This window comes from Mytilus edulis, chromosome 2 (genome assembly GCF_963676685.1).
Source record: "Mytilus edulis chromosome 2, xbMytEdul2.2, whole genome shotgun sequence".
NCBI lineage: Eukaryota > Metazoa > Mollusca > Bivalvia > Mytilida > Mytilidae > Mytilus > Mytilus edulis.
In genome coordinates, this window is record NC_092345.1 from 41,460,401 (window position 1) to 41,482,857 (window position 22,457).

At 32.0% G+C, this 22,457-nt stretch overlaps 1 protein-coding gene across 1 annotated transcript in view; it reads left to right on the forward strand.

Moving 5' to 3' along the window:
* The window catches only part of LOC139510183 (condensin-2 complex subunit G2-like), a 49,906-nt gene that overhangs the window by 26,391 nt on the left and 1,058 nt on the right, over window positions 1–22,457 (forward strand). The window contains exons 15-28 of the mRNA XM_071296602.1: window positions 460–581; window positions 3,000–3,107; window positions 5,141–5,218; window positions 6,017–6,087; window positions 6,977–7,154; window positions 8,010–8,183; window positions 9,084–9,203; window positions 10,547–10,837; window positions 15,405–15,504; window positions 16,667–16,857; window positions 17,123–17,266; window positions 18,971–19,065; window positions 21,209–21,309; window positions 22,302–22,407. Coding sequence (XP_071152703.1) covers window positions 460–581; window positions 3,000–3,107; window positions 5,141–5,218; window positions 6,017–6,087; window positions 6,977–7,154; window positions 8,010–8,183; window positions 9,084–9,203; window positions 10,547–10,837; window positions 15,405–15,504; window positions 16,667–16,857; window positions 17,123–17,266; window positions 18,971–19,065; window positions 21,209–21,309; window positions 22,302–22,407 — 1,879 coding nt within the window. The remainder of the gene's footprint in view (window positions 1–459; window positions 582–2,999; window positions 3,108–5,140; window positions 5,219–6,016; window positions 6,088–6,976; window positions 7,155–8,009; window positions 8,184–9,083; window positions 9,204–10,546; window positions 10,838–15,404; window positions 15,505–16,666; window positions 16,858–17,122; window positions 17,267–18,970; window positions 19,066–21,208; window positions 21,310–22,301; window positions 22,408–22,457) is intronic.

A 22,457-nucleotide genomic window follows, 5' to 3' on the forward strand; every position in this document is an offset into this window, starting at 1 on the left:
AAATTGAGAGTAAAAATCTAGTCAACTGAATGTTATCTGAAAATCAACAAATTAAAATATCCCTCTCTGTATGTTGTATAATAATTGCAAGAGATATCAAGCATCGGTGACAATATAATGGAATGTGATACGACTGTCATACAAGTGAGAGGTTTGGCTAGCTGTAAGACCAGGTTCAATCCACCATTTTCTACATTTGAAAATGCCTGTACTAATTCAGGATTATGACAGTTCTTGTCCATTCGTTTTTGTTGTGTTTTGTTATTTGATTTTGCCATGTGATTATGGACTTTCCGAATTGATTTTCCTCTGAGTTCAGTATTTTTGTGATTTTACTTTTTATGCATTATTATAGGTGATAGATAAATTTAAGATTTTATGATTTGCCTACAAATGGAAAGAGCATGTACAAGCTGCCATGTAATCTATTGTAACAAAAGTATAATTGTGTTTTTCCAGTGAATTACATCACACTGTTGTGTAGATGTATACTACAATGTATGAAGGCAGAAGCAATAAAGAACAGATTGAATGACAGTGCTTCTGGTGACGGTGGTAAACTTGATCAAGATGACTCTCAGGTTTGTTAACTGACCTTTTATCAATCCTTTGACCTTGAACAATACATTTCATCAGTACAATCATGGTTTAAAAGTTTGTTTAGCATAGTTTCCACAGCTGTGCATGACAAGGGTAAAATATGGTCATATTTGCCAGACATGACCGATTTGGGGTTTAGGTTAAGAAAAAAAGTTATTCAAATAATCAAAATTAATTTTGGTGATTTCATTGAAATCTGGATTTTTAATCACCATTTTGCACCAATTTTTGTTGGCATTGCTTTTCCACAATAAAATTATTTCTTAATATTTCTTGATAATCATAAGAGCCTTCTAAACCTCAAATCAATAATCTTTTTTAAGTACAATCTTAATTGACTAGGATTGTCAGTTTTCCTATTAAAGGGAGGTTGTTTTCTCCTAGCAATCAGGCTTTCTCTACCAAAAAAGTGCGGCCATGAATGGCACTTAAGTACTGAAAGTGGCAATAAACATCAATCAATTAGTTATAAGCAAAAGGTTAGCTATATCTTGTACCGTATAGCAGGTTATTTCTCAGATGTAAAATTTCAAGCTTTTCATTGAATAGGGTATACAAACTATTTTACACCCTGCAAAAATAACCCGCTTTACGGTATATGGATTTATTGTAAATTTACCATGATTGTATAGTTTACATGTCTTTGTTTTGATAGTCGTCTGACCTAGATCTCATTTCCATGTCTCATTGATAATATTAAGCTTAATTGAAACATATTTTTAAGAGTAAGACTCCTTACATATAAATCAATCATGACTTCTGAAGGATGATTTGAGAAATTTTACATGAAATGACGGATTTTAACCATTAAATATATTGAAAACCATAAACGATAGATTGAAAATTTGAAAATGCAAATAATCAGGAACACGCTCTAAATAGACTGAAAAGAAGAAGGTTCAGGAAGGGTTAAAATTGGCCCTGAATTTTTTATGTTTTATTAAATCGGGCCAAAAAATTACAAATTTCACATAGAAATACTTGTGATAATACTAGTAAGACAAAAATATTTTTTCTGGCACTTTCCTTTAAAATTTATGGAGCTATGACCCCTTAAATAAACATAATTTGTATTACAAGGTCAATTTTGGTACTTTTTCCCCATAATCTGAATTGTTTTTGGCATAGTTAACCTTGGCCTCCATCTACGATCCAAAAAGTTTTTATATTGATGAAATCTATATCAAAATTGGAATCTTTTGGTTACAACACATTTTGGATCGTAGGTGGCGGCCAACGTGTTTCTAAAGCTTTTAGGTCTGAAAAATGCACAAAATCATCATATTTTGACAAAATGTCAAAAATGGGCAAACTTTGGAGAATATTTTGTACTTTTTAGAAAAGAATTGATATATTTAGCATTTAGACTTTTGAAAAAGACCCATTTAAGAACCAAATTGAGACCTTTTTGGTGTTTTACGATTAAGTTGATATTTTAGGCCATTTTGTGCCATAAGTGAACCTTGTCCTTTGAAAGTGAAAATGATCAGTAACACACTATCTAAAAATAAGACAATATCGTGTATATTGACTTATTTCTAGATCCTATCTTACAGATCAGTTTTAATTATTCCATTTCTCTTTTTCCACAATAATATATCCCAAATGTACCATTAAAAACTGGATAAACAATTTTTCTCTAACCTGCAAATTCTGTTGCATTGGGATAGTGATCTGGCAGCGGCTGCATTTAACTAACATGGAATGTTGCTAACCCTGAACACTGCAGTGCTATACGTAGGGTACAGGGTACATCACCACAATGTTTGTATCAAAAATAATGAGCTGGTTATGTAAAGGTCATACTTGTTAACTGCCTTTGTTTATTTTCCCTTACAATTTGGGGGTTTTATTATTATGGTCTCTAACCTAAATACTGGTTTTTTTTGCTCAAATGGCTAGCCATACATTTGGAGGTTAATTGTATGAATGTATTTCAAAAATAGATGCATGTTTCTCTGGTCTAAAGTGCAGTTACTAACCTTTTCAAAATGTCTGATATTGTGTTTGTAGATTCCTTTTAGGAGATGTTGTTTTTAAATAACAATTTTTACCTATGTTTGTGACTTATTACCCTTTTTTGGCAAATTTGGCTATTATCTTAAAGATTTAATTAGAGATTTCATGTATGTGAAATTCATGGAATATTAATGTCTTTATATTTCTTTTAAGTCACAGATGATTGATTCAAGCTAATTTGAGCCTCTTGTTATTGAAATTCTAGTCCTCATAATATAATTACACATGAAATTGACTTGCCATCAGCTTTTGACAAGTAAAATATGGCTGTTTCTAATCCTTATATTCTAGAATTGAAATCATACACTGACAGCACCAGTAAAAATATTTTAATTATTGTATTTTATAAAGATACTTTTATTGCAAATAACATGTTTCAGATTGATGTATCAGAAGATGAACTTTCAGTACACAACATCAAACTTATGTCAGGAATTCTTGAAGCTATAGTGTTGTTGTGGAACTCAGTTTCTGTGGAGTTAGACAAGGTAAATATGCAACACTACATTGAAAGATTTTGCTACCTAATTTTGAAAATCACTGTGCAGTAAACATGTTAAATAATAAAGTTTTGCACTAAAGTTAGTAAGCTTGTCCTGCATTATGAGCATGTTGTCCTATTTAAGTAAAACAATAGGGTTCAATTCTAATTGAATGCAAAGTGCTAAGTAATATATTTATTATGTCTCATTATGGGCATTATTTTTTCTGGTCTGTGGGTCGGTTCATTCATTCTTCCAAACGTACTTCCTTCTGTTGGGCTTCAGGTTAAAGTTTTTGGTCAAGGTAATTTTTGATGAAATTGAAGTCCTATCAACTTGAAACCTAGTACTCATGTTCCCAGTTATACGATCTTTCTAATTTTAATGCCAAATTAGAGCTTTGACCTCAATATCACGGTCCACTGTGCAATTGGGGCATCCATCCATGGACTGTGAACACATTCTTGTTGTCTGTTGATGTATGATCCTTTATAAAACTGCTTCATTTTGTAGCGTTCACATAAGAAATTGCCCTCAAAGCTAATATTTGCTTCTAATTTGAATATTTTGAAAAATCTCTAAAATTACATTTGGAAATATTTAAAACATTAAGGGATTGATAAGAAGGCCTATCAAATTTTGTCATTGAATGTTGATTTTGTAGCAAACATGGTGGGGATTAGGGACACATAATATAATGCACAAAGACGTCCCATTGAAAATTAATTTTTTTTTTCCTTATAACTGTTTTGTCCAAATAGAACATACTTTTTTTATGCGATAAGGTGTTATAGTGTGAAAGTTTAAGGGATTTATGCATGAAAATTAAAAAGTCCTGATTAAACATCAATGGGTGCAGATACACTGGAGTTAAATCCAATTAAACCCTAATGTAAATCACATTTTTCATTTAATTCTATTCTGTCCATCTTAAGGAAGGGTATATCTGGTTTTATTCCAATGACAAATGTAGCACAAATCACAATATAAGAGCCGTGGTGTAGTGGTTAGCGCTTGGACTACAAACACACAGGTTCCTGGTTCAATCCTCGTTTTTGGGAGAAAATTTCAGGGACTGAGTTTTCGGCCCTCCCTTTACACCATTTGTGAGTATGGTCTAAAAAACTATAATAGTCTGTTGGAAGGGGACGATAATTAGCTGACCAATTTTAAAAGAGAGCAATTTCTCTCACACGTAAAAGACACCCTTGTAGATTTTGAAAAAGAGCAGGCTAATTCTGTTCTGCTACTAGGCAGCACTCACAATAGCAAAGTGGTGAAGGATTGATATAAGTTGTTATAATTTGTTTTTCCAATCCACTATAAATAAATATGTTTTAACTAAACTGCAATTTTTTATTCTCATAGGCCAATAAAAAAAACTTTTTTGAAACTATTTGGCATATATTTTGAAAGTTTATTCAAGCATCCTCATTAAATGTTGATTATCTGGATTTTGTAACCATTGAAACCCTAATGACACCAATTGTTCACAGTCTCAAAAGCTTGGAAGAAGCATTGCAAATTCACTAATAGTGGTAAGATCACTACTTAAAATTCAAAGTATAGTGAATTATAAAATTATTCTGGTGGAATATAGCACTGTTTTTAAGCATACCTTCATATAATACTTAATCATGATTGATATTTCATCCAAAGCCAGTCTGAAGAAACATTGCTGTTATCAGAGGCGGATTAAGCGGGGTTTCCCCCCCCCCCCCCCCTCCCTTTTGTGGGAAAAAATTGGTTGATTATATAGGGAATCACTGAAGCTGGCCCCTTCTTAGGCAGGCAGTGGGCCCCCACTTATGAAAACTTCTGGATCTGCCACTGGTTATATCAGTGTGTTAAAATGAGACCCAAAAAGTGATATAATCCCCTTCCCCAATTGCCATCACTATTTAAAAAAAAATCCTAGAAATTTACATTTTAAATGCTATTCTTTGGTTTAATGAAAGTCAAATTTGTTTTCCAGATTTTATATGCCTTAAGTTTTGAATGTATTTAAATGACTGCTTATATGGTATTTTATTTTACAGACATGTAACAAAGAGATTTTAGTTGGATTACAGAATAAGTTCATGGTTGCTTTACCTGAAATGTTTAAAGCCTTCAGTGTAAGACATTATTAAACACCTCTATTGTAATTTAACCCATGTTTATTATAAAAGCATGTATTGTTCAATCAATGTAAATAATCAGATCAAACTTTGCAAGGACAAGTACATACAATGAGCTAGCTAGCACATATCATATGGTTGGAATTCTCCTTGCTCTAAAGAAATGCTTGAAACAGAACGTAAATTAATCTGTAGTTCACATAAGGTCAAGCAATACATCATTGGAATGCAACTGCAATACACATTCTGAGGTCACGTAGGTTCATACAACACTCATCAACAGCAATACACACACGTAGTCCAGCTGTGGGCGGAGCTTTTATGCGATATCTCTGTATAGCATACAGATACAGCCTAGGGATATCTGTTGGGTTGTATATGTAAAATAAGACACCCAATTGCAGGATAACTACATGCCATATAATACTAAAACTTATACTACTGTATATAGTATTACAACATTGAATAGCAGAAATTATAAGTAATACATGATCTACAAACAAGTCAATATTATTGAAATTGTCACTTGACTGTAAACAGGAATGTGTTTCCCTCAACACAAATTTCACCCAAACCACCCAGTTTTAATTCATCATAATATTTTTTGCTCTCTGTCTTAAGGGAAAATTCCATCTGAGTTCATTAAATATTAAAAAAAATTGTAACAATTTTGCATCATGAATTGCATTTCTTAAAGAGTATATTTATATATATCTTGTAAACACATCTCCTCTGAACTTAGTTGGTGTTATTGTACATTTGATATAATTGTTCATATAAACTTTTTTATTTAAGGATTCACAGATATTGACGTCACTGATTATGATAGCTGGTAACCTGCCCTCTAAATCTGTACCTAGTGTCAGGTAACTATAGTTTTATGTCATTGAAAGGTACTAGTTATCCTGGATATCAGCAATCTTTAGGGGTTTTCAAAGGAAGGTATCATAAATCAGTGAAATATATATGATTTTGCCTGTGTTTTGGAAGAAGGCAAGTAGTAATCTTTAGAAATATAAAAAAAAATACATAAAAAAGCAAAGACTATGTTAAGAAGTGAGGCTAACTGGCAGATTTTTTGGCAGATTACTCATCTAGACTAGAGGGAGCTGGATTGGTCGCTTTAGAAAAGCATTTGACCTCCAAGTGCATATATATATATCTCGGTAACTAGTTTAATTATGAGGATTTTATAATAGTGTGCATTTTGAAAACTTGTCTTTCCAAAAAAAATACTTGAGTCATATTTTACTGATAAATTGACTGACTTTTTACAGGCAACATCACATTTTAAAATTCAAATCTGCCGTTTTAGGTGAGACACAGGGTTTCCAGAATTTTATCATGAAGAAATTTCAGTTAAAAATTCATTTGTAATAATTCATTTCATTGTTCATTATCATTTTTCATTTACAAATTGTAAGTAAACATTAAAATCACAAAAATACTGCTTCAGAGGAAAATTCAAAATGGAAAGTCCCTAATCAAATGTCAGAATCAAAAGCTCAGACACATCAAATTAATGGATAACAACTGTCATATCACTGACTTGTTACAGGCATTTTCTTATGTAGAAAATGTTGGATTAAACCTGGTTTTTAGCTAGCTAAACCTCATTTGTATGACAGTCACATAAAATTTCATTATATTGACAAAGATGTGTGAACAAAACAAACAGACAGAATAGGTAAAAATGTAAAAAAATTAGGGTAATTGCAATAATTTTGAAAATATACAGAAATTTTCTATTTATAGTCGAAGTTGTCTGTCCAAATTGAGGAAAATGGAAGAAAATGAGACTGAGGACTATGGATGCTTTTTAGAGGTCATGTGTAACTGGGGGAAAATTGAGGATGTTTTTGAAATGGTGGATGAATGGATAAAAGCATCAATGCCTAAAGCAGTGAAGAACATTTTGGCATCTTATGCTACAGTAATATATTTTAGTTTGTATCTGTAGTTTTCAACTATTTCCATTTTCAATAAAGAGATATAGCCATCATTAACATGATTAAGCATTCCCTCATCCTTTGATTTTGTGTCGCTTATATCCTAATTGAAAAAAGGAAGACTTGGCCATGGGAATACTGTTTCCAACAATGAATTAGTTAGTGATTAGATCAGTTTATTGGGAACATCTAGATGCAGGTCAATTATATTTGTTATGATGTTGCATAAGTACTGGCAGGTCTCATTTCAATGAAGATGATTTTACTTTTCCAGCAGCAAATCAATTTTCCCCTGTCTACTTAAGGATTGTGACTAGCTATTTCTCCTAAACCACTTTACAGAATATTGTAAAACTTTAATAGAATTTTACATTTTTTCTTTAGCACCCCTTGATTTATTTCTGTATAATCTATTATCCAAATGTGTATTTAGTATGGAATCTACTCACTATTAGCAAGTTTTTATCAGATTCTCCATAACCCAAAATCAGAATTACATGAACCTTTGCCAGAATCTTCAACCTATACAGTCAAACCATTAGCCACTAGTCTGATGCCCCAGACTTTTAAAATTTTATTTGGACTAGCAAGTATTTGCAAAACTTAGTTTATGCACATAAGAATGGCGGAATATTGGTCTTCGGACTAGAAGTTGGAAAAGTTTTTGGCGCAGACTGCCTATACTTTTATTGTTGACCTCCTATTTTGTTTTTGGTGTCCAAATAATTTTGAGGTTTCCCTTATTCCTTCATAGACTTAAATAAAGATGAATTCAAGAATGCCATTTTGTATTAAGAAAGCTCTCCTTTTGGTATAACGTATGTGATATTTGCTTTCAGACTGTAAAAAGAACAAGGAAGAGTGTTGGTTTTGTAGAGCCTAGTGCACCACGGCCACAGCTGGGACTAGAGTATATATCCTACCTGATAAAGCATCCAACTTGTCAAGCTATTATTCTGTCAAAATATAGAGACAATGTAGTAGAACTGATAGCAACATTACAAGATGTCAGGGTGAGACATTTAAACAACCTTTCACTAAAGTACAGCTGTACTCAAGATTAAGTTAACAAAATTGCTTATAGTTAATGGTTTTAGGTCCCATTTTTTTTTACTTGTTTGAAGAGATATTTTGTAAATATATATACTTTTTTGGTGTGTAAAGTATCCATTATGGAATAGGTTTTTTTTATTGCCAGTGCAAATATCTCAAGAATGCTAGACAAAGGCTTTACACTCTGGTTGTGGCACATGGTCACATAAACTGATGGTATAAAGCTTTAAAAATATGAAATTAGAAGACCTGGAGGTTTTAAACCTTGTATACAGATGCCTTATGTTACAAAGTTTCTGTCTGTGATATGTCATTGTTCAATGACTGCTTGTAAAAAATGTATAGAATTTCACTTACTGTAAGTAATAGGCTAAGAATATTTGGCATATAGGTTCCTTGTGAGTTCTACATGTCTGTCAGTCAGGCTTACTATCCCCAACCTCATTTCTTCTGAACTTGACAATGTTTTCATTGATACTGTAATGTGTATGTGACACTAGTAATTTTGGGGCCCTTTATAGCTTGTTGTTCGGTGTGAGCCAAGGCTTTGTGTTGAAGGCCGTACATTAACCTATAATGGTTTACTTTTTTAAAATTGTTATTTGGATGGAGAGTTGTCTCATTGGCACTCACACCACACCTTCCTATATCTATGTGATTCTTGAAGTAACATCTATGTATAACAATTGTTACAGATTCAACATCAATCATGTTAAGTATAACAGGCAAGACATTTCAGTGTTTGCATCATTGGAATGAAATAGGCACTAAAAATTCTATTAAAGGTACATGTAGTTGGTAAGGACAGTTTCTTGCTAATTGAAATTTTGTATATTTTAACTATTATGTTACTGTTACAGAAATGTATTGAGGGAAGAATGACAAACAGGATACCCACAGAAGGTGACGACTTTACAGATGATTTGTTGGTGGAATGTTTTACAGTGTACCTAAAGCTACTTGTACTGCTGCATGATGATGTTAGTATATTGAAAAGAATTAGTTTTAACAAACATTTAAAAAAAAAAGCAGCATGTAGAAGAGTATGCCTGTGTTATTAGTAACACTTTTTTTTTAAGCTACCTGTTTTTCATGTTTAAAGATACTTGATAACAGCAATTAGAGATAACAATATTGCGGTCAGTATTGGTAATTGGACCATATGACTTAAATTTTATGTCAGTGGTAACCTATTATCTTGACCTTTGACCTCAAACATTAAATGTCCTCAAACTTGCACAAAAAATTAAAGGACAAAAATCTAAATTTTGAAGGAGTTCTATATCACAAGAAAAATCAAATGAAATATAGTCCCCAGAGATCTTTCCAAGCATCTTCTTTTTATGCCCCACCAACGAAGTAGAGGGGCATTATGTTTTCTGGTCTGTGTGTCTGTCTTTTCGTTGGTTTGTCCCTACGTCTGTTCTGCTTCAGGTTAAAGTTTTTGGTCAAGGAGCTGAAGTCCAATCAACTTGAGACTTAGTACACATGTTCCTTATGCTATGATCTTTCTAATTTTGAAGCCAAATTAGACTTTTGACCCCAATTTCACAGTCCACTGAACATAGAAAATGAAAGTGGGAGTTTCAGGTTAAATTTTTTTGTCAAGGTACTTTTTGATGAAGCTGAAGTCCAATCAACTAGAAACTTAGTACACATGTTCCTTATGATACGATCTTTCTAATTTTAAAGCCAAATTAGACTTTTGACCCAACTTCCACGGTTCATTGAACATAGAAAATGAAATAGCGAGTTTCAGATTAAAGTTTTTGGTCAAGGTATTTTTTGATGAAGTTAAAGTCCAGTCAACTTGAAACTTAGTACACATGTTCCCTGTTGTATGATCTTTCTTATTTTAATGCCAAATGAGATTTTTTACCCAATTTCAGGGTCCATTGAACAAGGAAAATGATAATGCGAGTGGGGCGTGTACTTTGAACACATTTTTGTTGACATTATTTTAATATCTTGAATATGGTTGAGATTCCCATTCGAAATCATGTATTTATGCCCCTGTCGCTAGATGTCGGAGGCATTAACCCTTTCACCTACAGCTGCCCCAAACAGAAGCTACTCTTGAGACGATGGCTTCCCTGGCTACTATGACTCAATTGGGAGATCTTCTTAATAAATATCAATAAAAACTTGTCTGAAATTATTTATGTCTTTATTTCATTCACTAACTCCATGTTCAGAGTTTTGTTCATGTTTTGATAATTTTTTCTTCATAAATTCTTTTATTTTTTGGCATTATTTTGATGAAAATCTCAAAATTCAACTTTTGGACCCAAATAGTACTCATAATCTATTGTAATTTTTTCAGGGTGATAATAGTGCAATACTGAAGCTTGGTCAAGTAATTACCTGGAGTGATTCTCACCTGCTACCTGTATTAGAATCACAAGATCAGTCAAGGTCAAATAATTCTACCAGTCTGTCTTCTGAAACAGATAACAACACTCATTCAAATACACAAGATTTTACTCAAGGTGTATTTAGCCGTACTTTATATAATGTAGATGCTACTGTGTTATTGTCTGGAGGTAGATCCAGAAAACGCTCTATTGGAAAGGCAAAACCACATGCAATTGACCTTGCATCAAATGTAATACAGGTGAGGAAAAAAAATAATTGAAAAGCTATATTATTGTATATTATAAAAAAAAATATGAAAAAGTGGAATATCTGCAGAATAATGATACTATGAACTTTGACCCTCCATTTTCCTACAGATATTCATTTTTCAAATCCTTTATTCCTTTGTTTAAAATCAGCTTGTAGTCCCATATTATGACATCCTTATAGAACAGAAAAATACTATAAATCAATAAACAAATGAAATATAAGCAAAGGAAAATAATTTAATGGCAGATGTTTAGTCATTCGAAGATTTTTGAGCTTGACAAATATTGTAGGCACATGTCTATATAGTTGCAGACTGTATATTAATTTCCTCTTGTTTGATCTCTGTCTCCTTCTCATGTCTCTATAACTACATAAGGCCACAATTAAAAATATTTCAGTTTGCCCAAACCCGACCCATGATGACTGGGTGTGGGTAGGTAGGTAGGCAAATTCTTTTTTTTTTTTTTTTTTTTTCAGAATTTGCATGAAAATATTAAAAGATCTTAAAACCGTATATCTTTTTTTTTCGTCAAACCTTTGTAGAGACAACCAAAAGCCATGACTTTAAAACCTCTATCAATAAATTAGTCTACCATATGATTTGTATCCTGAGATGTTTATAACCCTGACAATTGCTAACTGTGTGAAAGGGCTGGTGGATTTATGAAGTGATTTTCAACAGTTCCATCAACACGATGTTTATGTAAAAAAAAATATCAGCTGATTATGTAATGATTAAATTTGTTTGCAGTTTTTAAATCCTATTTCTATTAAAATAGATTAAATGTCCTAAAATATTAATATGAATTATTATCTACCATCCTTTAATAGTTTGTGTCTTTTTTATGTTTTGAAAACAAAAACAAATTTATATTTTACATTATCACACAGGTAAACTAATTTGGCTATAAATAGATCAAAGCATGTTCTGTAGAATCTCCAAACTAAAAACGTATTTGTTATAATTTTATTTCTTTAAATAATCAAGTTTAATTTTTGAAAATAATCATTATTGATAAAATATAATTGCATAAAGTTAACGTTTTCTGAAGACTATTTATTTTTAGGTCGTGGTTCTAGAGGCTTAATTCCTCACAAATTTGTATAAAAATCCAATATGGCGTTGATAACATGTTTTTACTTTTGCACATGTGAAAAAAATATTTCTGACAAAAGTCAGATTTCTCTTGTCAAAAGGGATTTATATTTATATTGCAATAAATTATTCAGAAGGAGTTACATTCAGTTAAGATTATATTTCTGATTCTGTGAGCAATTATAGTTTTTATCAAATTCTCCCAAACAGCAACGTACTGATCTTGTCTAATGAGACTTGTAAATTTGAACTATTTGAATAAAAGGGCATCTAATTTACATGATTAAGGAAGATTATAATTAAAGACAACAATTTATCAAGAAATAATTCCTTTTTAATCAGTAAAAACAAAATCTTCTTGCTAGATTGTAAATTCGCAACTTCCGGATCCATTTCCTGTCAGAATAACATTGAAAATATTCGATTGCACATGGTTTTGAACAAATCTACCTTAATATTCTTATCAGATATTCGATAACACGATGAAATTAACATTGAGCATATAGGTAAGGGTTTGGTAGTACAGACAACTACAGCGTAAATAAAACTGTGCCACTATACATGTTTTACTTCTTTACGTTCGTTAAATCAGAAGATAAAAACAGAGAACATCGAATATCGATTAACTGCGTCTCTTATACGCTTTCTTTTAATCTTATTCACAGTTACTTTCAAACGCAAAGACGACAAACATTAAGTTTTGTACGATGACGGAGCGGACCCAAAAAAAATCCGAAAAAAAAAATTTCTTCAAAAAAACGTAAAAAAAAGAATTTGAGTCGGCGGGTTTATTTTGGGTCGGTCGCGTTTGGGCAAACATACAATCTTTTTATTTTGGCCTAACCAGTCAAACTTAACTTTCCCAAAATTGATCCTTTCAGTGTCCTGTATTTATAAAGCAAGTTTATTAGGGACCTGCGAATAAGAATTTTCTAAATCTAACATCAAATTTAGTTCCTGACATTATCTCTAGAATTTGAAAACTAATCATAATTAAGGGGGTACCCAACACTTTGATTAGAATAGATTTGGATTGCTTAATTTTCATGAATTTTGACTAAACACTTGCTTTGAGGTGTTGAGAAAAATGCAAAAGCAAGAACTGAAAATCACTATTTAAAGGAATAATTTCATTAGATATATTTAGAAGTTAGACAAACACAGATTTAGATCACTGATAAGCTTGGTTTCCCTTTACTAATAGTATGTGATTTGATTTACAAAACATTCAGCTGCTTTTCAAGAAGTTAATTCCCTTTTGTGATCTGTTTACCCCCTACCTCTCCCCCCCCCCCCCCCCCTCCCCTCATTAAAGTAGCAATAGATTGTCTACGACTATCTTTTCTTGATGAATATATGCTTTGTTTGTATTCTTATCTAAATTTGCAATGTGCCTCACACTGTGCAACCAGGGCCCTTCCTGACCTGTCAGTTAGCTCACCTGGCCTCATCACTTGGTGCATAGATGCCAACCATTACGATTTTTCCGTAGTTTTTCCGATTTTGCGATAAAAACTACGCTATTACGGTCAAAGTCGAATAGTTACGGATTCCCAATCATCGACGTTCAATTTTGTAAAACGCGGATTTTTATGATTACTTTTCCGTCCTGGTCCAGTATTTAGGAAACGCCAATGTAATGCTTCCGGTTTCTCGGGAGTTATTAACCTATTGTTGGGTAACTAACTGACTTCCGAAGAGGCAAACTTGCATTTTATTAAGTAGCTTTTCCCCTTTCTCTACTTCTCCTTGACAAAACAAAAATGTTTGAGTCGAGAACATCTGAACAATTAATGAATGGAATACATACTACAGACAACATGTTAAATGACAAATTTTAGTGTACATCACTTTGCAACCACTCGTCAGTAATTTTTATTGGTAAATGCACGTTTATGAATGATCACTGAAAACTTTTCAAAAATACGGAAAATTTGATAGTTTGTTACTGATTGTGTCAAAAGGGGGTTGGCATCTATGTTGGTGTTCGTTGTCGTTGTTAACTTTTACAAAAATCTCCTGAAACTACGGCGCTTAATTTAACCAAACTTGGCCATGATCATCATTGAGGTATATAGTTTTAAAAATGTGTCTGGTGACCCGGCCAACCAACCAAGATAGCTGCTATGGCTAAAAATAGAACATAGGGGGTAAAATGTAGACTTTGGCTTATATCTCTGAAACCAAAGCATTTAGAGCAAATCTGACATTAAAAAAATTAATCAGGTCAACATCTATCTGCCCTGGAATTTTCAGATGGATCGTCCCAACCCCTTGTTGGGGTGCTGCCCCTGAATCAGCAATTTTAAGGAAATTTTCCTGTTTTTGGTTATCTTAAATATTATTAAAGATAGAGATAAACTGTAAATAGCAAAAATGTTCAGCAAAGTAAGATCTACTAACAAGTCAACATGACCAAAATGGTCAGTTGATCCCTTAAAGAGTTATTGCCCTTTATAGTCAATTTTTAACAAATTTTTGTAAATTTTTGTGATCTTTTACAAAAATCTTCTCCTCTGAATATACTGGGAAATTTAACCAAACCAGTCCACAATCATCATTAGGGTATCTAGTTTTAAAAATGTGTCACAGCAAAAAATAGTACATAGTGAAAATATCGTTTTTGGCACATATCTCTGAAACCAAAGTATTTAGAGCAAATCTGATAAAATTGTTCATTTAGTGAAAATCTTCCTGCCCTAAAATGTTTAAACCAATCAGGCAATCCCTTGTTAGTAAATTTTGTAACTTTTTGTAAATTTTTACAAAATATTTTCCTCTGTAACCACTAAGTTCATGTTAGATAGAGATAATTGTAATCAGCAAGAATGTTCAGTAAAGTAAGATCTACAAACACACCACCAATCCATCACCAAAACACAATTTTGTCAATAATCATCTGTGTTCTTTGTTTAATATGCACATAGATCAAGGTGAGAGTCACAGGCTCTTTAGAGCCTCTAGTTTAGTTGTTTTTAATATCTTCAAAACCATAATAGGTACAGAATTTGACATAATAAAATTTTCAAAACTATATATCTATCTTATCTTGAAAACAATAATAAATGGATAGAAAGTATTGACAACAAAATGTCCAAAAATAAAAAAAGCTAGCCATGAACTCCTTATAGGACTTACTGCCCTAAAATATTTATGCAATATTAGACATTGCATTGCTGAAGTGAGCAAAGAACCAACAGGATAGCCCCCCCCCCCCCCCCCCCCCCCTCTCCCCCTTGATAATGCAGACATGCAGACACCTATATTGTTAACATCCACAGTTGCAGATCCCAGACTGTGAAGTAGAAGGGCAATAAAGCAATGCATGGAGTGGGACTTGTAAAAAGACTGCATTAACCATATATGTAGCTTTATAAGTGGGTGGAGTAATCCACTTCTGATCCATGTGTTCAATATCTTAAAATGATCTTATGATGGCAATTAATCATTTGTATTTCAGGGTTTATTAAGTGTTTGCAGTAACATGTTTTTGATTGGGATAGCTGATGAAGATTTTTCCGTTCAAATTGCTTATTTTTGTTCAGATTGCTTACAAGCAGGTAAGGAAACATTATTTTTCAAAGTTTGACATTGACATTCCCCAAAAAAATAAAAAAAGTTTAATTTTTTGTCAATTGGTGAAACATCAGTAAAATTCAAGTTGTGTATGATCTTTTTCTATAATTCCATTGACAAATCGAATATTCTTTTTAGAAGAAAGTTGAAAGTTGAAAGTCTCAATAAATGATTATAGATCACTTCACAGGTGGTAGAAGAAGCCACAATCACCAACAACAACAAAAAAAAGTAACACTTATTAACCTAAAACTTTTAAATCTATTTAGTCAGATGAAGGTGTGCTTAAATCATGTATTTATGAATGATGCCTATTAATACTTCTCGAATGTAAAATAGTTCTGTTATTATAAAAGGCATCAGATCACAATTATTCTTCCCATTGGTTACAATGCATTTCTTTGTAAAAGTCAAATTGTATTAAAAAAATTGCACCACATCAAACATGAAATAAATTTAAATGCTTATAGACCATTATTATTCTAATAAAATAGACTTTTCCCAGGACAATCAATCATTGCTTTTTCTTATGAGAGCCACATTTACATGTCAATGGTATAATGTGAATCTTGAATAAATCCTGAGGGCTAATTTCTACCCTACTTTCATTTAGGCCGAAAAACTAATTTCACTTTCAACAATAAATTTTTCTCACAAGTTTCACTTATTTCAATATAAATGCAACTGATAGGACCACTTTAATAGTAAACATTTCAAAGAAAACAGTAGTCAGAATACTTAAGAAAAAATACCCCATATTATAGGAACGAACAAAGGAAATTTATTGTGGTCTGAAGCCATAATACAGCTTTTTGTTCACCTTAAATGTCATGTTTTCTTTGCATATACTTAAAAAACTTGGGCAAACAAATTTTTCGACATTTGAGCAAAAACAAAAGAAAAAACAAAACATTTTTAAGCCCCACCTAGGGGCATTATTTTTTCGGTCTGTGCATCTGTTCGAGACAGACAAAGAAGGAATGATGATTGATTGTACATACAATTAGTGTTTGTATATTAGTTTCCTCATGGAGATTGGTGGTTGGGTGGAGATTGGATATGTTCTTCTATCAAAATGTAATCTCTGGTATCATAGGTATGATAGTGATATTATTTGAATGTTAATTCATTATCTCTTTTTTTCAGATTCTGCATTGATCTTACTGCCACAGATAATAACATGTTTTTATCAGGTGACTGAGTTTATTTTGCTCAGTTACCATGTTGTTGACAACAATAGTAACAGCCACCATGGTAACCTCATATCAGACTTTTTTGGCAAGACATTTGTTTCCTTGGCAGTTCACATAAGCAAAAACAAAGAAAATGGAATAAAGGTATTTTTTTTATTCATATCTGATAGAACCACCTTGAAGGCCAAGTGGCCTAAATATTTCATTTATCTTACCTCCAATACATTTCTTGGCATATGATTGGTTAAAAGCAATTTCATAAAAGGTTAGTAGGCCAGGCTTATTTCAATACTCAGTTGCATAAAAACAACACATAGCTCTTAGAATATGTAGTCATTCTGCTCTGTAGTTAAGAAATATGTGACAAAAAGTTTATTTTCTATTGATCCTGATTGCTATCTTTATTCAGGTATTGAACTCATTGAAAGGACCAGTAACAGAAATATTGATGTCTGTATATAAAAGTAATGTGTTGGAATCTACTGTTATCAGAGACCTCAGTGCTACAATGGTGGCTGCTGTCTTGGCTGAGATGTCTAATGCTAGTAGAAATGTAAGTAATGAAGCTATTTTAATCATTTTGTTCTTTTTTCAGGACTATTCAAAAACCCAATGATGGTATTAGGGCCATTATGTTTCTTGTCTGTGCAAATTAGGAATATATTAAAATGCAGGAATGCAAAACTGAAAGTCAGTAAAATATTGAAATGTTAACAAATCTGAATAAAAAAATTGTTGACATCCTTTCATCCTAATCGACAAGTTAGATAATTACTAACACCAAATATATGCCTTCACACTAATATTGATTTTAACACATAATGGCTCTTTATACCATATTTTACCTTTCTCTGTCACTTATGGTTAACTATTTAGAATAAAGGGCCAACCTGTGGTAAATTCTTAATGAATTTAAGCCCAATGAATTATTTCTTAATTAAAATAATGATAGTTAATTCAGTAAAATGCCAATATCAAGCAATTTTTTTACAATTTGACTGTTATATACTTAGAATTAATATAGAGCTTAACATAGGGCCAAACATAATATTCATAGACAGTAAACATATTTTTTGTTGATCTTTTTCAATGGTAAAAGGGCCAGTGTGGTCTAATGTAGTCCAACAACTGTCTCATTTGTCTGTCAATACTGTGGTTGTCAGTTCAAATCCTGCTCATAGCAGGAGCCTTCTGACTTCAATCTTAATTGTCTCAGATTTTCAGTTTTGCTACTGAAGGTCAATAGTTATCACTGAAGGTCAATAGTTATTACTGAAGGTCAATAGTTATTACTGAAGGTCAATAGTTTTTACTGAAGGTCAATAGTTATTACTGAAGGTCAATAGTTATTACTGAAGGTCAATAGTTATTTGAGGTACTCTGGCTTCCTCTATCAATAAAAACTGACTGCCACAAAACAGCCAGTTGTACTGAAAGTGATGTAAAGTCAACTGATATTTTATAGTATGTCTTTCTATGTGGTGATGTTACACTTTTGTTTCAGGTAGGGATGAAGATTGGTACTTATTAAAATGTTTAAACTTGCTGCATTTGTTTGCACCTGTCTTAAGTCAGGAACCTGATGTTCTGTGGTTGTCATTTGTTGATGTGGTTCATAAGTGTTTTTTTTATATAAATTAGATGGTTTGTTTTCCTGTTTTAATGGCTTTACAATAGTCATTTTTATGGACTTTTATAGCTTGCTGGTTGGCGTGAGCCAAGGCTCCGTGTTGAAGACTGTTCTTTGACCTATAATAATTTACTTTTAATAATTCTGACTTGGATGGAGAGTTGTCTCACTGGCACTCATACCACATCTTGTATCTTTAAAGCATTACTTGATAAATGTCAATAAAATATTTTGAGTGTGACTAATGCTCTAAATTATTTAATATACATGTATAATATATTTTAATAATGTCTAAATATTCTTCAAATTTGCCTATTTTTGCTAAACGTATACAAAATCTGACTAATTACATCTCTGTCTAATAGTGTTGTCAAAGCTTGGCTAACATGAACATTTTCAGAAAGCCTTCCTACTAATTTTTAAAAATTACATTAGTAATAGTATCATAACAACTTTTAATTTTTGGTGAATTTCAAGTTCCAAATTACCAGTAGCCCCAGAATGTACCTACCACTTATACCAGGTGACGAAACTTGCTTCAGGAAAATGTTTTCACTAACCTGAACTGCATATATATGTGCGCCAGTAGAATTTGAATAATTAAAACATTGTTTTTCTTATTTACAGTTTGATCTTGATGAACTTTGTGACAGTTTTACTTCATTACCTATTTTGTCAGCATGGCTGTGTGAAATTGTTTGCAGGAAATCTTTTATTGCAAGGTTAGTGATACATATAAGCTAAAAGAAAGGTGAAAGATACCAAAGCTATATTCAAATCATAAAGGGTCTTAAAAATTACTTATCTTTTGAGAAATAAGTTATGATTATTTACTTTTAAACAAAAATTGGGGAGCATCATTATATAGTGGTTGCTATGTCAATATGCCAAAGTCTTGAACAATAAAACTTATATGATTTGAAGATGTAGGCAATGGGAATAAGCCTATCGATTTTTTAGTGAATAGTAGAAAGGCCAAAGAAAAACTTTCAATAGAATCTATATTTGTTACAACTTTGCCACAAACATTTGTTACCATGGAAATTAATTTTTCCTCTGCATGTTTGCTGCAAATTTGCAAAAGAAATTACACAAATATTAGCATGGTATACATCAATGTCATGTTATCTATACAAATTACTGTGCAGTTTTTGAAAAAAAATCTGATCTTTTGGAAAATCATTTTAGTATCAGTTAATATTTATCAAGATACCATAAATTGGGAAATAGTGGTGTTATATGATATTGTGGCATTTTCCTCTCAAAAGACTTGTTTTATTTTGGTGTGTGTAATTTTGGTGCTTTGTCCAATTGATGTGTTTAATATTGGCACAATAGTAGTGAGAGAGCTCTTTCATATATGCCTTTATTTACCTGTTAATTGACAAAATGTCTCAGTTCTGTGGTAACTTTCAATAACCTACACAAACTAGAAACACGATGAAGTTAAATAAATGGTGGAATCGGATATGGATGTAATTGCAAATAATTCCTTAGAGATCTTGGGGATTCAAAGCTGAAAGAAAAGGTGAAATTAAAATGTACATTTTATTAGCAATAAAATCTAAAACATTAAAATTACAAAACAACGGATGGTCATTGAATAAATTCTAATCATTATCTCTCTTGCAGTATATGTTTATCTATTGCCGATCAAGGATTTAAATTTTAATCCTTGTGCCTCCAGCAGTACATGCTAATTTATTGAAGATCAAAAATTACAAGGACTGTTGATTTTCTAATTAATTGTATTTGAAGCTTTAAGGACGTCCATCGGTAGTTTTACTGTCGCAAATTTAGTTTACCTGGTGACGCTGAGCGGAGACAGGTAAACAGGTATTTGCGACAGTAAAACTACCGATGGACGTCCGCAAAGCTTCAAATACAATGCAAAACAATTTCATTATTAAATTTCAATCATGATTTCTGTGTAAAATCTTCATTAAAGAAAATTCCGCGAAAAGATGTTATCTTCTTTGGTCCCTACACTAGGTGACATCATAGTTATGCTTCCGGCGTCAAACATAAACATCAGGCGTTTTCTGGCTTCTGTACCGCTTCAGAATGTTATAAAATTTGATAAAAAGAAGATTTTTAGGTGCAACATGTGAGTTTTTTTGGCTTATTATTGTAGAAATTACATGTCAATATATTCAGCAATTCAAAATGTCGGCTTCCTTAGTTACAGACAAGGAGATAGAGAATTTTACGCTTACTGTCATCCAATCAGAACCATTGTTACAAAATAATTGCATTAGAATGACCAATAACTGCATCTATCAATTATGCTGATAGTCTGGCATATTAATGCAAGTGTAAATAGCAATTCATGTGATTTTTTTCTTAACAATTTTAGAAAATTGACAATTTAATTAGAATCATATGGTGTTGTTGTCATTATACCTATTATTTAATTGTAGGAAATTAACTGAAGACATAAAAGCATTAAAATATTTGCCTGTAATATCAATTTTACCACATGTACATTATTCCCAACATTAAACATTATGATATTGTCATAACTTAGACATTTTTGGTGTTTAATGATCAAAGCTACAGCAATCTTAATGTGAACATGATTGTGTTCGAGAAGTTGCAGCAAAAACTTCAATGTTTGCAAGAAGTTTGCAGCTAACAGCAAACATTATGTACAGGTTTCCTGCAATCATCTTACAGAATTACAAGAAGTTTTGCAGGAAACCTGTACATAATGTTTTGGGGGATTGAGTTTGTAAATTGTATTGTTGGAAGTTTTTATGTTATTTTTCCATTTATTTAAATGTTCATTTAAATCATTCTCAATTGTTGAACAAACAATCTTCACAATCCAGCAATTGAAGTCTTTCATACATTTTTCTCTTATAGGAATTTTCTTACTGAATTGTCAGTATGTATTGATTCAGGTGCCATAACAGACCTACACAACCTTCATGGTGCATCACATTTATTAGGGACTATTGTAAACGGTAAGCCAATATATTTTTGCTCCTAACCGCATATGGTAGAGTCTTTTTTTACTCTGGAAAATTAATCAATAACTGATAGATTTTTCCTAGAATAGTTTTAAAGGTCCCAGTAAATAAACTACACAGAGAACAATACCTATTGTATTTATTTGATGGGACAAAAAAACTTGCAATAGTATTAATTGACAGGTAACTTTCAAGGGAATCTGTGGAAAAGTTTCATTGGGTTCACAATAATAACCATACTATTTCAAATGTCTTGCGGTTTAAACTTTGGACATACTGTGGATTAATTTATTTATTGATGGATTGAGGGAAAAAAATGTCTTTTGTGTGTATTTGATTTCAGGGTCTTGCCATTTCTACATATTTACTTATATAATGTATGTACCTCATTAAACATTTAAAATCATAGTTAACCTATACCAACCAAACTATCCCCAATTATCTTTGTATAATAATTAATCAATGGCTTATTCACGAAAAAAAAAACAGCAATCCACAATAACTACTGAATTACAGGATCCTCACTTGGGATAGTAAACATTTTTGTTAATGCTCAACCCTCCCCTAGCAGTGATTTAACAATTCAAAATAGAAACTAACTGTAAAAATCAGATGGAAATGGCTTTTCTAATGAGATTGGCACAAAAAAAAAAACTAACATAAAGAAATAAGTACTCACAGTTTAAACTGAAAGCTATTTCAAATCCAATTACAACAAATAAATAAATGATGTCCCAGACTGAAGTTTTAAGCAGTACACATCCAATGGATTTAATGTACATCTATATCTATCTTGATAACTTGAAAAAGGTCAGCTTCCCATCACTCAGGTAAACTGTATTGTCATAGTCTTACATGCATCTTTTAAATTCAAAGTGAAATTATACCTTAAACAGTCAGCGAAAAAGAATGATCTTGTGCAATGCAAAGATATAAGAGCATTTTGTTAATAGTAAATATTTATGATATAGATAATTTATTTAAAGGTAAGATAGCTTTCCCAGGAACCAAGGACTGTTGGGAATCGATACACAGGGAATTAGAGAAACTGAATAGGAAAGACATGGAACTGCTTGATGGGAGTGCTGAACAGTTAGTATATATACATGTATAATGATAGTACATGTATTTCTTAGACACAA